At 42.6% G+C, this 15,190-nt stretch overlaps 1 protein-coding gene across 2 annotated transcripts in view; it reads left to right on the top strand.

The window, feature by feature from the left end:
• The window catches only part of LOC126295476 (tyrosine-protein phosphatase non-receptor type 11-like), a 308,013-nt gene that overhangs the window by 90,106 nt on the left and 202,717 nt on the right, over nucleotides 1-15,190 (top strand). The window contains exon 3 of one of the 2 annotated variants that reach the window (XM_049988023.1): nucleotides 13,814-13,995. In XM_049988023.1, the coding sequence (XP_049843980.1) occupies nucleotides 13,814-13,995 (182 nt within the window). Of the gene's footprint in view, nucleotides 1-13,810; nucleotides 13,996-15,190 lie in introns of both variants that reach the window. The other variant, XM_049988022.1, reaches the window with a different exon arrangement.

The raw sequence follows: 15,190 nt of genomic DNA, 5'->3' as shown, positions 1-15,190 counted from the left end.
GATGACATTGTAATTCCGTCAGAGACGGCAAAGGACTTGGAAGAGCAGTTGAACGGAATGGACAGTGTCTTGAAAGGAGGATATAAGATGAACATTAACAAAAGCAAAACGAGAATAATGGAATGTAGTCAAATTAAATCGGGTGATGCTGAGGAATTAGATTAGGAAATGAGACACTTAAAGTAGTAAAGGAGTTTTGCTATTTAGGAAGTAAAATAACTGATGATGGTCGAAGTAGAGAGGATATAAAATGTAGACTGGCAATGGCAAGGAAAGCGTTTCTGAAGAAGAGAAATTTGTTAACATCGAATATCGATTTATGTATCAGGAAGTCGTTTCTGAAAGTATTTGTTTGGAGTGTAGCCATGTATGGAAGTGAAACATGGACGATAACTAGTTTGGACAAGAAGAGAATAGAAGCTTTCGAAATGTGGTGCTACAGAAGAATACTGAAGATAAGGTGGATAGAGCACGTAACTAATGAGGAGGTATTGAATAGGATTGGGGAGAAGAGAAGTTTGTGGCACAACTTGACTAGAAGAAGGGATCGGTTGGTAGGACATGTTTTGAGGCATCAAGGGATCACAAATTTAGCATTGGAGGGCAGCGTGGAGGGTAAAAATCGTAGAGGGAGACCGAGAGATGAGTACACTAAGCAGATTCAGAGGGATGTAGGTTGCAGTAGGTACTGGGAGATGAAGCAGCTTGCACAGGATAGAGTAGCATGGAGAGCTGCATCAAGCCAGTCTCAGGACTGAAGACAACAACAACAACACCTTTAGAATTTGAAAGAGAGTATTCCAGTCAACATTGTCAAAAGCTTTCTCTAAGTCTGCAAATGCTAGAAACGTAGGTTTGCTTTTTCTTAATCTTTCTTCTAAGATAAGTCGTAAGGTCAGTATCGCCTCATGTGTTCCAGTATTTCTACGGAATCCAAACTGATCTTCACTGAGGCCCACTTCTACCAGTTTTTCCATTCGTCTGTGAAGAATTCGCGTTAGTATTTTGCAGCTGTGACTTATTAAACTGATAGTTCGGTAATTCTCACATCTGTCAGCACCTGCTTTCTTTGGGATTGGAATTATTATATTCTTCTTGAAGTCTGAGGGTATTTCGCCTGTCTCATACATCTTGCTCACCAGCTGGTAGAGTTTTGTCAGGACTGGTTGTCCCAAGGCCGTCAGTAGTTCTAATGGAATGTTGTCTACTCCGGGGGCCTTGTTTCGACTCAGGTCTTTCAGCGCTCTGTCAAACTCTTCACGCAGTATCGTATCTCCCATTTTCTCTTCATCTATATCCTCTTCTATTTCCATAATATTGTCCTCAAGTACATCACCCTTGTATAAACCTTCTATATACTCCTTCCACCTTTCTGCTTTTCCTTCTTTGCTTAGAACTGGGTTGCCATCTGAGCTCTTGATATTCATACACGTGGTTCTCTTCTCTCCAAAGGTCTCTTTAAATTTCCTGTAGGCAGTATCTATCTTACCCCTAGTGAGATAAGCTTCTACATCCTTACATTTGTCCTCTAGCCATCCCTGCTTAGCCATTTTGCACTTCCTGTCGATCTCATTTTTTAGACGTTTGTATTTTTTGCCTGCTCCATTTACTGCATTTTTATATTTTCTCCTTTCATCAATTAAATTCAATATTTCTTCTGTTACCCAAGGATTTCTAGCAGCCCTCGTCTTTTTACCTACTTTATCCTCTGCTGCCTTCACTACTTTATCCCTCAGAGCTACCCATTCTTCTTCTACGGTATTTCTTTCCCCTATTCCTGTCAATTGTCCCCTTATGCTCTCCCTGAAACTCTGTACAACTTCTGGTTCTTTCAGTTTATCCAGGTCCCATCTCCTTAATTTCCCACCTTTTTGCAGTTTCTTCAGTTTTAATCTACAGGTCATAACCAATAGATTGTGGTCCGAGTCCATATCTGCCCCTGGAAATGTCTTACAACTTAAAACCTGGTTCCTAAATCTCTGTCTTACCATTATATAATCTATCTGATACCTTTTAGTATCTCCAGGGTTCTTCCACGTATACAACCTTCTTTCATGATTCTTAAACCAAGTGTTACCTATGATTAAGTTGTGCTCTGTGCAAAATTCTACTAGGCGGCTTCCTCTTTCATTTCTTAGCCCCAATCCATATTCACCTACTATGTTTCCTTCTTTTCCTTTTCCTACTGCCGAATTCCAGTCACCCATTACTATTAAATTTTCGTCTCCCTTCACTATCTGAACAATTTCTTTTATTTCATCGTACATTTCTTCAATTTCTTCATCATCTGCAGAGCTAGTTGGCATATAAACTTGTACTACTGTAGTAGGTGTGGGCTTCGTATCTATCTTGGCCACACTAATGCGTTCACTATGCTGTTTGTAGTAGCTTACCCGCACTTCTATTTTCTTTATTCATTATTAAACCTACTCCTGCATTACCCCTATTTGATTTCGTGTTTATAACCCTGCAGTCACCTGACCAGAAGTCTTGTTCCTCCTGCTACCGAACTTCACTAATTCCCACTATATCTAACTTTAACCTATCCATTTCCCTTTTTAAATTTTCTAACCTACCTGCCCGATTAAGGGATCTGACATTCCACGCTCCGATCCGTAGAACGCCAGTTTTCTTTCTCCTGATAACGACATTCTCTTGAGTAGTCCCTGCCCGGAGATTCGAATGGGGGACTATTTTACCTCCGGAATATTTTACCCAAGAGGACGCCATCATCATTTAACCATACAGTAAAGCTGCATGTCCTCTGGAAAAATTACGGCTGTAGTTTCCCCTTGCTTTCAGCCGTTCGCAGTACCAGCACAGCAAGGCCGTTTTGGTTAATGTTGCAAGGCCAGATCAGTCAATCATCCAGACTGTTGCCCCTGCAACTACTGAAAAGGCTGCTGCCCCTCTTCAGGAACCACACGTTTGTCTGGCCTCTCAACAGATACCCCTCCGTTGTGGTTGCACCTACGGTACGGCCATCTGTATCGCTGAGGCACGCAAGCCTCCCCACCAACGGCAAGGTCTGTGGTTCATGGGGGGGAGGTACGTTTAATTAGTCGACCTAATTTTCAACTTTCTTCCGCAGTAACACTTCTCAAGGCTTGGATTCTCATTTTTTTCTGGTTTCCTACATCTACAGTTACACTCCGCAAGCCACCCAACGGTGTGTGGCTGAGGGCTCTTTACGAGCCACTGTCATTACCTCCCTTTCCTGTTCCAGTCGCGTACGGTTCGCGCGAAGAACGACTGCCGGAAAGCCTCCGCGCGCGCTCGAATCTCTCTAATTTTACGTTCGAGATCTCCTCGGGTGGTATACGCAGGGGGAATCAATATATTCGATACCTCATCCAGAAACGCACCCTCTTGAAACCTGGCGAGCAAGCTACACCGCGATGCAGAGCGCCTCTCTTGCAGAGTCTGCCATTTGAGTTTACTAAACATCTCCGTAACGCTATCACGCTTACCAAATAACCCTGTGACGAAACGCGCCGCTCTTCTTTGCATCTTCTCTGTCTCCCCTGTGAACCCGACCTGGTACGGATCCCACACTGATGAGCAATACTCGAGTATAGGTCGAACGAGTGTCTTGTAAGCCACCTCCTTTGTTGATGGACTACATTTTCTAAGGACTCTCCCAATGAATCTCAACCTGGCACCCGCCTTACCAACAGTTAATTTTATATGATCATTCCACTTCAAATCGTTCCGCACGCATACTCCCAGATATTTTACAGAAGTAACTGCTACCAGTGTTTGTTCCGCTATCATATAATCATACAATAAAGGATGCTTCTTTCTGTGTATTCGCAATACATTACATTTGTTTGTGTTAAGGGTCAGTTGCCACTCCCTGCACCAAGTGCCTATCCGCTGCAGATCTTTCTTCATTTCGCTACTAATTTCTAATCCTACAACCTCTCTGTATACTACAGCATCATTCGCGAAAAGCCGCATGGAACTTCCCACAGTCCATGTTTCGTTACCCTACAATGCTGTGCTCCAAACGTATATTGTCAGAAGTTTCTCCCTCAAATTAAGGCCTATGTTCCATGGACTTGTCTTGACTAAGAATACCCTTTCTGCCATTGATGGTTTGCTTTTTATGTCCTCCTTGCTCCGTCTGCCTGGGTTACTTTGCTCCCCAGGTAGCAGTATTCCTTAAGTCCGTCTGCCTCGTAATCCGCAGTTCTGCTGTTAAATTTCTCGCTGTTGTCTTTTCTGCTGTCTTTCATTACTTTCGTCTTTCTTCGATTTACGCTCAGTGAACATTCTGCACTCATTAGCCCGTTAATTCCATTCAACAAATCCCGTAATTCTTCTTCACTGTCACTGAGGGTAGGAATATCGTCGGCGAATGTTATCGCTAGTATACTTTCACTTTGGATTTTAATTCCACTCTAGAACTTTTATTTCTGTCATTGCGTCATCGATGTACAGACTGAGCAGTAGAAAGACTACATCCATGCCTTACACTCTTTTTAATCCGAAAAGTTGGTCTTGGTTTTCCACTGTAATTGTTCCGTCTGGGATCTTGTACATATTGCATATTACCCGTCTTTTACCTAAGGCTTATTCCCTTTTTTTCTGACAATTTCGAACATCTTGACTCATTTTACGTGGTCTAACGCTTTTTGCAGGTCAACAAATACAATGAACATGCCACGATTTTTCTTCTCTCTTGCTTCCATTATCAACCACAACGTCAGAATTGCCTCTCTCTGGTGCCTTTACTTTTCCTAAAGCCAAACCGATCATCTGGCGCATCCTCAATTTTCTTTTCCATGCTTAGGTATATTATTCTTGTCAGCAACTTGGCTGCATGAGCTGTTAAGCTGATTGTGCGGCATTTCTCGGACTAGTCAGCTCTTGCACTCTTCGGAATTAAGTGGCTGACGTTTTTTTTTAAACTCTGATGGTTTGTCGCCAGTCTCATGCATACAACACATCGACGTGAATAATCCTGTTGTTACCACTTCTGCCAATGATTTTAGGAATTCGGATGGAATGTTATCTGTCCATTCTGCCTTATTTGACCTTAAGTCTTCCGAAGCTATTTTAAATTACGATTCTGATACTGGATCCCCCGTCTCTTCCATATGGACTCCTGTTTCTTCTTCTGTCCCGCCGTTAGACAAGTCTCCTCCTCATAGAGGCCTTCAACGTACTCTTTCCACCTGTTCACTGTCTCCTATGCCTTTACAGTGGAATTTCCACTGCGCTCTTAATGTTACCGCACATGGTTTTAATTACACCTGAGGTGGTTTTCACCTTCCTACAAACTGAATCAGTGCTTCCGACGATCATTTCCTTTTCGATTTCTTCACACTTTTCATGCAGCGTTAGCTTCCTTGCACTTCCTGTTTATTTGGTTTCTAAATGACTTGTATCTCTGTATTCCTGATTTCACCAAACATTTTTGTACTTCCTTGTTTCGTCGATGAGCTCAAGTATTTCATATGTTGTCCACGGTTTCCTCGGAGTTACCTTCCTCGTTCCTAAGGTTTTGTTTCCCACGTTTGTAGTTGTCCTTTTTAGAAATTCAGTTCCTCTTGAACTGAAGTGCCTATTGAAATATTCATTGTCGCAGTATCCAAAGCCTCAGAGAACTTGAGCGTCTTTGCTCATTCCTTGGTACTTCCATATTCCAGTTCTTTGCGCATTCGTTCTTCCTGACTAGTCTCTTAAAGTTCAGCCTTTCCTTCATCACAACCAAATTATAGTCCTGTGTACGCCTGACAATCCAATCTGTGATTTCGGAATCTCTGTCTGACCACGACGTAATCTAACTGAAACCTTTCGGTATCTCCCGGCCTTTTCCAAGTATACCCCTCCTCTATTACTAGCTGAAGGCTATTGCAGAACTTTGAGCAAGCTCATATTCTCCCGTTATCCTTCCTTACCCTACAACCGCATTCCAATCCACCATGACTATCAGATTTTCATCTCCCTTTACGTACCGAATTACCGCTCCATGTGCTCATGTACTATATCTTCATTTTCGACTTGCGACGTCGGCATGTATACCTTAACTATCCCTGTAGGTGTCGGTTTGCTGTCGATTCTGACGAGAACAACCCTATCACTGTACTGTTCAGTTACTCACTCTCTGTCCTATTTTCCTACTCACAACGAATGCTACTCCTGCTTTACCGTGTTCTGCTGCTGTTGTTTTTATTCTATACTCAACTGTCCAGATTTTTTTTTTCTTTTCATATCGTTTACCGGACCCCCACTAATCTAGGTTGAACCTCTGCATTTCCATTTTCAGGTTTTCTAGCTTCCCTACCACGCTCAGACTTCTGACGTCCCACGCTCCGGTCCCTTGAACATTATCCTTTCGTTGGTTATTCCATCTCTTCCTCGTGGTCACCTGTCCCTTAGCAGTGCCCCTATTTTTTTATTACGACTGTTAATGCTGCAAACATACGGTAATAATGTATGCTGGAACATCATTTGTTCCATTTACCATATGTTTTGCATTACCTCGATAAGTGAGTCTTTCTTCAGGTAATTATAAATAAAGCAGGTTTCGCGAATCATTTTCGATTGTAATTGTGAAGATACAACAGGTCTGAATTTGAGATCCTCGTAACTTTGACCAGTGGCAGAAACTAGAATGTTGCCAACAGCCTCTCCTCGCAGCTTACAGCCAATGTAATGACTGCATTTCTTTTCATTTTAAATGATTTCGTGATGTTCAGCAGCTCCGAAAAGCATGTTGCATCCATTCTGTGACAATTATCGTCTTCTTCCACGTCGTTACGTAAACAGATCGCGGGTGCATTTCTTTCTTTTATTGTTTATTTTCTTAAGCCTTGTTAGCTCAGAAACAGACATATCAGATTCCAGGAATGCTTTCTGTGAAAAGAAAGAAAGAAAATAACCTCAGCGAATTTAGTGTAAACAGTTCGCAACCTGCGATGTGAACCGGGCGGCGCTGCAATCGCTGAGTGCAGTTGTTCAGGACGAGCCGAGCCTGCCACAGAATTGCTTGCCTGGTCGGCCGATAAATTGGTACGTGTGTAGAGGCCTGTATTCGGAGCTCTACGGCAAGAAAGGAAGAATGAATTGATTGTTGGTGTTAATAACGATCATCCTGCTTTGCTGCCGAATGTACAGTTTGGTTTTAGAAATGGTTTAAACAACTGAAAATCCTATATTCTCTTTCCTCTGTGAGGTTTTGGACGGATTAAATAAAAGGTTGCGAACGCTACGCGTTTTCTTTGATTTAACGAAGGCTTTTGACTGTGTTGACCCCAAAATATTACTGCAGAAGTTGGACCATTATGGAGTAAGATCAGCACCTTACAATTGGTTCGCCTCTTACTTTAAGAACAGAAAGCAGAAGGCAATTCTCCGCAATAATGAGAGTGGTAGTTGTGTTCAGTCCCAATGGGGCACTGTTAAGTGGGGCGTTCCCCAAGGGTCGGTGCTGGGGCCACTGCTGTTTCTTATTTATATAAATGATATGCCTTCTAGTATTACAGGTGATTCAAAAATATTTGTGTTTGCTGATGACACCAGCTTGGTAGTGAAGGATCTTGTGTGTGATATTGAAACAGTATCAAATAATGTAGTTCATGAAATAAGTTTGTAGATTGTGAAAAATAATTTGATGGTAAATCACAGTAAGACTCAGTTTTTACAGTTTCTAACTCACAATTCAACAAGAAATGATGTTTTGATCACACAGAATGGGCATATTATAAGCGAGACGGAACAGTTAAAATTCCTAGGTGTTCGGATAGATAGTGAGCTGTTGTGGAAAGCCCGTGTTCAGGATCTTGTTCAGAAACTAAATGCTGCTTTATTTACCATTAGGACAGTATCTGAAATAAGTGACAGTTGAACACGAAAAGTAGTCTACTTTGCATATTTTCATACGCTTACGTCACACGGTATTATTTTTTGGGGTAATTCTTCTGATTCAAACAGGGTATTTTTGGCTCAAACACGGGCTGTTCGAGCTATATGTGGTGTAAGTCCGAGAACCTCTTGCCGACCCCTATTCAGTAGTCTGGGAATTCTGACATTGCCCTCACAGTATATATTTTCTTTAATGTCGTTTGTTGTTTGCAATATTAGCTTATTCCGAAGAGTTAGCAGCTTTCACTCAGTTAATACTAGGCAGAAATCAAATCTGCACGTGCAATGCACTTCCTTGACTCTTGTGCAGAAAGGAGTGCACTGTTCTGCTGCATCCATTTTCAATAAGCTACCACACGAACTCAAATATCTCAGCAGTAGCCCAAACGCTTTTAAGTCTAAACTGAAGAGCTTCCTCATGTCTCACTCGTTCTACTCTGTCGAGGAGCTCCTGGAAGAGCTGAAAAGTTAAGCAAATTCCAGTGTTACCTTGTTGATTTTCTTTATTTAAACTTACGAATTGTCGCCTAAATACGTTTCTCGAATTTCATTTTATCTGTTTCTACTATCGTGCTATAATTTCATGTATTGACTCGTCCCATGACCATGGAGACTTCTCCTTAATTTGGTCCCACGGAACAATAAATAAGTGAATACCCCCTCTGCATCAGTGCAGGTGACGTGTCACTGGACACCCTTGTTCTGTGCACGCAGTACACGTGAGGTGCCGAGCTGTTTCCGCTGCACTGTGTGGAACACGAAGCTTCTCTTATAGTTCACTAACCTGCTGTCCTCAAGCTGAAGTCCGCTGCGCAGAAAACAGCGCGCAGGTCGTAGGCTCTGTATCTTGAGGCTGGAACTGACTTTTAGCGACGTTCTATTCTGAAGTAACTATCACTTCTTTGGAATGCCATTCGGGTATTTTAATATAGCCACAAGAGAAGACTACACGATCTTAACACAACACCTTCTGATACAGCAAACTACATGATGTAACGCAATGTTCACGAAAATGTACCTTTACACTGTTTGTTGCACGTGTCTGTGCCCCATGACCACGGGAGTGAATCCCTTAACACTGGATACTGCCACAGACGACATGACTGTACATCTCGACTGCCTCATCCAGAGCGACGCACAGCCCGAAGCACTTTGCACGCCACACCAGAAAAGGTGTGACCCGAACGCTTCCCAAGTGCTTCGTCTGCAGTTTCGTCAGTCTTTTGTTTTTTATTTAAATTGTTTTTTTTAATAATTCTAAAATGACTGATTGATAGTCAGCTGTTGAGAGATATTTGTATTAAAAAGCGTAGTAATTCCAATGAGAAGTTTGACTAATAATAATAATAATAATAATAATAATAATAATAATAAACCCTGTGGAGGCCCGCGAAAAGAATAGGCATCCTGTATGTTCTGCCAGTCGTAAAAGGCGACGAAAAGAACAAAGCACTGATAGGGCTAACCCCCCTGTTAGTGTGATCAGCTGGTTCAGGACACAACTAAAGAAGCCTCGGACAAGCGTTGTCAAGGTCGGGGACGACGCTTGAACCCTATGCCCGCCCACAAAGGTAACGACACTGCTAGCCACACGGGAAAGGATTTAAATCCAAATAGAGGTGTTTTGCAGGATATGCTTCCTGCAACCACCCTAGAAGGAAAACAGAGGATGAGATGGTCAGATGAAGTTAATCGACACCTCACGTTCTGTTATTACCGAGCAACAAGCCCGCATCTCGTGGTCGTGCGATAGCGTTCTCGCTTCCCGCGCCCGGGTTCCCGGGTTCGATTCCCGGCGGGGTCAGGGATTTTCTCTGCCTCGTAATGGCTGGTTGTTGTGTGATGTCCTTAGGTTAGTTAGGTTTTAAGTTCTAGGGGACTGATGACCACAGATGTTAAGTCCCATAGTGCTCAGAGCCATTTGAACCAAACAACAAACTTAGGAACCAACACAACTGGATACAGATCACAAGTATACACAACATTTATTACCAGATACCCAGAATTAAAATTTTTAACAGAACGACGACTAGCTGATCAGATTCGTGTAATAATAAAAAATAATGGGATACCCCAGTCAGAATTAGAAAACATCAAACAAAAAGTACAACAAATACTGGAACAAAATAATGTGCAATCAGAAGAAGAAGAAGAAGAAAATACAGTAATGGACTCAAACATCCCAGAGAAAACCAAACAAAGAACAACACACATCAATTGAACAACCAGAGCAAAACGAAATCTTAAGACAGCCACCAGAACAAGTACAAATAGAACACGAAGTGACACACGTTAGATATAGAAGAAAAATATCAGCTTACATATATAGAATACAAAGGCGCAAGTACAGACATTAGACCATTCTTGCATAGACCACCAAATAACCCCCAAGTCGAAACAACTACTATCAATACATCATACACAACAAAATAAATAAAAATACAGCTATGGAAGAGTGACAACTACTGCTTTATATAGGAGCACTCACTACTCTAAATATACACACTAGGCAGAGATCAGAACCAACCAACACATAGAAGAAACCCACAAAACCAGCATGGCAACACAGGCTACAGATCAGAATAGAAAAACTGAGAAAAGACATTGGACAGCTAACACAATTTATAAGACATCAAATGTCAGGAAAAAAACGAAAAGGTTAGGTAAAATCTCACAACAAGAAGCGATAGAGCAATTAGATGAAAAGAAGCAGAAATTACATGCATTGGCCAAACGACTTGGAAGATACAAAAAAAGTGAAAATAGAAGGAAACAAAACGAAACATTCAACACAAACCAAAAGAAATTTTACCAGACAATAGATAACACACACATTAAAATAGACAATCCACCAAACATAACGGACATGGAACACTTCTGGAGCAACATATGGTCAAACCCGGTACAACATAACAGGCATGAACGGTGGATAGAAGCAGAAAGAGACACATACAAGATTATACCACAAATGCCTGAAGTGATAATTTTGCAACATGAAGTCACCAAAGCAATTAATTCTACTCACAATTGGAAAGCCCCTGGAAAAGATAAAATAGCAAATTTCTGGCTAAAGAAGTTCACCTCAACACATTCACATCTAACTAAATTATTTAACAGTTACATTGCAGACCCATACACATTCCCTGATACACTTACACATGGAATAACTTATACGAAACCTAAAGATCAAGCAGACACAGCAAAGCCAGCTAAATACCGCCTCATAACATGCCTACCAACAACATACAAAATATTAACTTCAGTCATTACACAGAAATTAATGACACATACAACACAGAACAAAATTATAAATGAAGAACAAAAAGACTGTTGCAAAGGAGCATGAGGATGTAAAGAGCAACTGATAATAGATGCACAGGTTGCATATCAAGCTAGGACTAAACAAAGGTCGCTACACTACACATAGATTGATTACCGAAAAGCTTTTGATAGTGTACCCCACTCATGGTTACTACAAATATTGGAAATATACAAAGTAGATCCTAAATTGATACAGTTCCTAAACATAATAATGAAAAACTGGAAAACCACACTTAATATCCAAACAAATTCAAATAATATCACATCACAGCCAATACAGATTAAGCGTGGAATATACCAAGGAGAGTCATGGAGTCCTTTTTGGTTCTGCATTGCTCTGAACCCACTATCCAACATTCTAAATAATACAAATTATGGATACAATACTACTGCAACATACCCACACAAAATAACACATTTGGTATACATGGATGATCTAAAACTACTGGCAGCAACAAATCAAGAACTCAACCAATTACTAAATATAACAGACGTATTCAGCAATGATATAAATATGGCTTTTGGAACAGACAAATGTAAGAAAAATAGCACAGTCAAAGGAAGACAGACTAAACAAGGAGATTACATATTGGATAACCACAGCGACTGCATAGAAGCGATGGAAAAAACAGATGCCTATAAATATCTAGGATACAGACAAAAAATAGGAACAGATAATATAAATATTAAAGAAGAACTAAAAGAAAAATATAGACAAAGACCATCAAAAATACTGAAAACAGAATTGGCAGCAAGAAACGAGACAAAAGCTATAAATACTTATGCTATACCAACATTGACCTACTCATTTGGAGTAGTGAAATGGAGTAACACAGACCTAGAAGCACTCAATACACTTACACGATCACAATGCCACAAATATAGAATACATCACACACATTCAGCAACAGAAAGATTCACACTAAGCAGAAAGGAAGGAGGAAGGGGATTTATTGACATAAAAGACCTACATTATGGTCAGGTAGACAGTTTAAGAAAATTCTTTATAGAACGAGTAGAAACTAGCAAAATACAGAAAGCAATCATTCATATAAATACATCGGCTACACCATTGCAATTTAATAACCACTTCTACAACCCTTTAGATCACATAACATCAACAAATACAAAGAAAGTAAATTGGAAAAAAGAAAACACTACATGGCAAGCGCCCGTATCATCTAACACAGCCACACATCGATCAAGACGCATCCGACACGTGTCTAAGAAAAGGCAATATATACAGTGACACGAAAGGATTCGTGATTGCAATACAGGATCAAACAATAAACACCAGATATTTCAGCAAGCATATTATTAAAGATCCCAATACCCCAACAGATAAATGCAGACTTTGCAAACAACAAATAGGAACAGTAGATCACATGACAAGCGGTTGCACAATACTAGCGAATACAGAATACCCCAGACGACACGACAATCTAGCAAAAAGTAATACATCGACAACTTACCATACAACGTAAACTTATAAAGCAACACGTTCCCACATACAAGTATGCAGCACAAAATGTACTGGAGAATGATGAATACAAATTATACTGGAACAGAACCATTATAACAGATAAAACAACACAACATAACAAACCTTACATCATACTCACCAATAAAAAGAAGAAATTAACGCAACTAACCGAATTATCCATACCCAATAGAACAAATATACAGAAGAAAACAGGAGAAAAAATTGAAAAATACATCCAGCTGGCTGAGGAAGTCAAGGAGATGTGGCATCAGGATAAGGTTGACAGTATACCAATTATACTATCACCTACATGAGTCATACGACACAATATCCACCAGTACATCAACGCAATACAGCTACATCCAAACGTATATATACAACTACAGAAATCTGTAATTACTGATACATGTTCAATTACTCGAAAGTTCCTAAATGCAGTGTAACATATACCGTACAGTTAAGGTCCGCGTCACTTTCCTCTTTTGACCAGACATAACGCCTGAGAAAGGAAATAAGATAATAATAATAACTACAGTTTGACGTTTTGGCGCCCTTGCTCCGAGCACAGCAGCCAATCACAGAGCCGTAGCATTATGCAGGCGGTTTTTCTCACGGATCTAACATCTGTCATAGGTACCTTACACCACATCCTTGCTACCCTCCCTGTTTTCCTTTCCCTGTTGCTTCATAACCTGGGTTGTGAGTAACTGCATCCACTTTCCCTTCTTCCCTTTCTTTCCCTCTGTCCTGCCTGATGAAGGAACAAAGTTCCGAAAGTTAAGAATGTAAACTTTCTGTTTTGTTTTGTGCATCTATCGGCTGTACTGAGCTGAGGTAAGTACTGGTCAGCCCCTCTATCTCTTTGTTAGTATTTGTTTCACATCTTTATATGAGATTTTCCATTCATCTTCTAGATTACACCACATTTCGTCATCTGTATACTTCTTGCATCTCCACTGCCCTGGGAACATCTTGTTGGAGCCTAATGTGATGGCTGACTAAGCCAGAAATATTACAGCTCCTTCCCTGTGGTGGTTGTTCCGGCAGTAGAGAGGAGTGGCTGTCGGAAAGTTGGTTGGTTGGACAGTAAGTGGGCATGCGTGTAGAGTTGGTCAGCGGTGTTGTTTGTTGCAGCAGCCCTCAGGAGAGGCAGCGCAGCCGCAGCCAGTCGGACCGTCGCGGCAGCCCCACCTCGGGGCAGCGCCCGAACCACCACCACCACCACCACCACCACCACCACCACCAGGACTGGTTGTCCGCCTGGGGGCGCCTCGTCGGAGCCATAACGGGGGGCGGCAGGAAGCTGGGCGTCGTCTCAGGTACCCCTCTCTGTTTGCGTAGTTGCAGCAGTCAGTGTAGACGCTAAGATATTTGTAGGAAAATTAAGTGTCGTTTGCAGTAGTTGTGCGCAGTGCTCTGTGTTAGTTCTTTGAGCTCTGGAACTTTTCCAACACAACCGTGACAGTTCACACCGGGTGTACCCTTGGTTCCTGTATTCGACGCGCACCCTCTTTTCTCTGGCACCCTCTAACCTAAACAACCGCCTCGTCCACGCCACACATCCCCTGGTACCCTTGTAGCCACCTCCTGCACGTAGCGGGCACCCGACCTCTTGAGCAGAACCCGAAACCCCACCACCCTGTGGCGCAACCACCCGGGCCTGTGCCGGACGTCGGCAGTTGATCGTGTCGACTGCGCCGGAAATGGTGAGCTCCGCTTTCATCTCTCCAGCGAGACCGGCAGCCTTCGTGTTAGGTGTCGGGAACCGTAGAGGATCTCTGCCGATGCAGAGCGCCACGAATCGTCGGTGCCGCCGTGAGTCGCGGCAGCAGCTGGCCGCACCCTCTGCTCTTCGTGGCATCGGGAACGATCGGATTCACACCTGCAGTGGGTTCACGGAATGCACACTGAGTGCTCACCGACTTCCTTCCCCTCTGTGGCAGCCGCAGCCCCTGGCGGGCTCCACGGCGCACCTACCGTCAGAGCTCCCAGCTACCGGTACTCGCACACTTGATTACAGCCCCGATCTTGCAGCTTGCACGCTGCGCGGTTTCTCCAGAACAGGACAAGCGACTGTGTCTGGCCAAAGAACGGTGTCAGCTACAGGCGGCCTGGAACCTGTTGGTGAAACTGACTGGGGGGGCCTCACATCCGGCCGTCTGCCATGTCACGGGGTGACGACGGCTGGGGGCCCGGCTTCAGTCCGCCAGTTACTTGGCCGGCCACCTGTCACGACCCACGGCCGGTCATCTCGAGCTTCTGTCGGATCACCGTGACCGGCCCACAACACTGCGGCTCGTCCACTGCAGCACCAAGCTCAGTAACTCAAGCCAGCATAGCCTCGGGCTGTGAACGAAGTCTCACCGACACCTAACAGCACACAACTGCCGCACTCCCTATCGCTATTATGTTGTAGTTGTTGTTGTTGTCTTCAGTCCTGAGACTGGTTTGATGCAGCTCTCCATGCTACTCTATCCTGTGCAAGCTTCTTCATCTCCCAGTACCTACTGCAAC

This window comes from Schistocerca gregaria, chromosome 11, assembly GCF_023897955.1.
Source record: "Schistocerca gregaria isolate iqSchGreg1 chromosome 11, iqSchGreg1.2, whole genome shotgun sequence".
In the NCBI taxonomy this organism is placed as follows: domain Eukaryota; kingdom Metazoa; phylum Arthropoda; class Insecta; order Orthoptera; family Acrididae; genus Schistocerca; species Schistocerca gregaria.
Note: the sequence above shows the minus strand (reverse complement) of the source record. Positions and strands in the feature narration are given on the sequence as shown.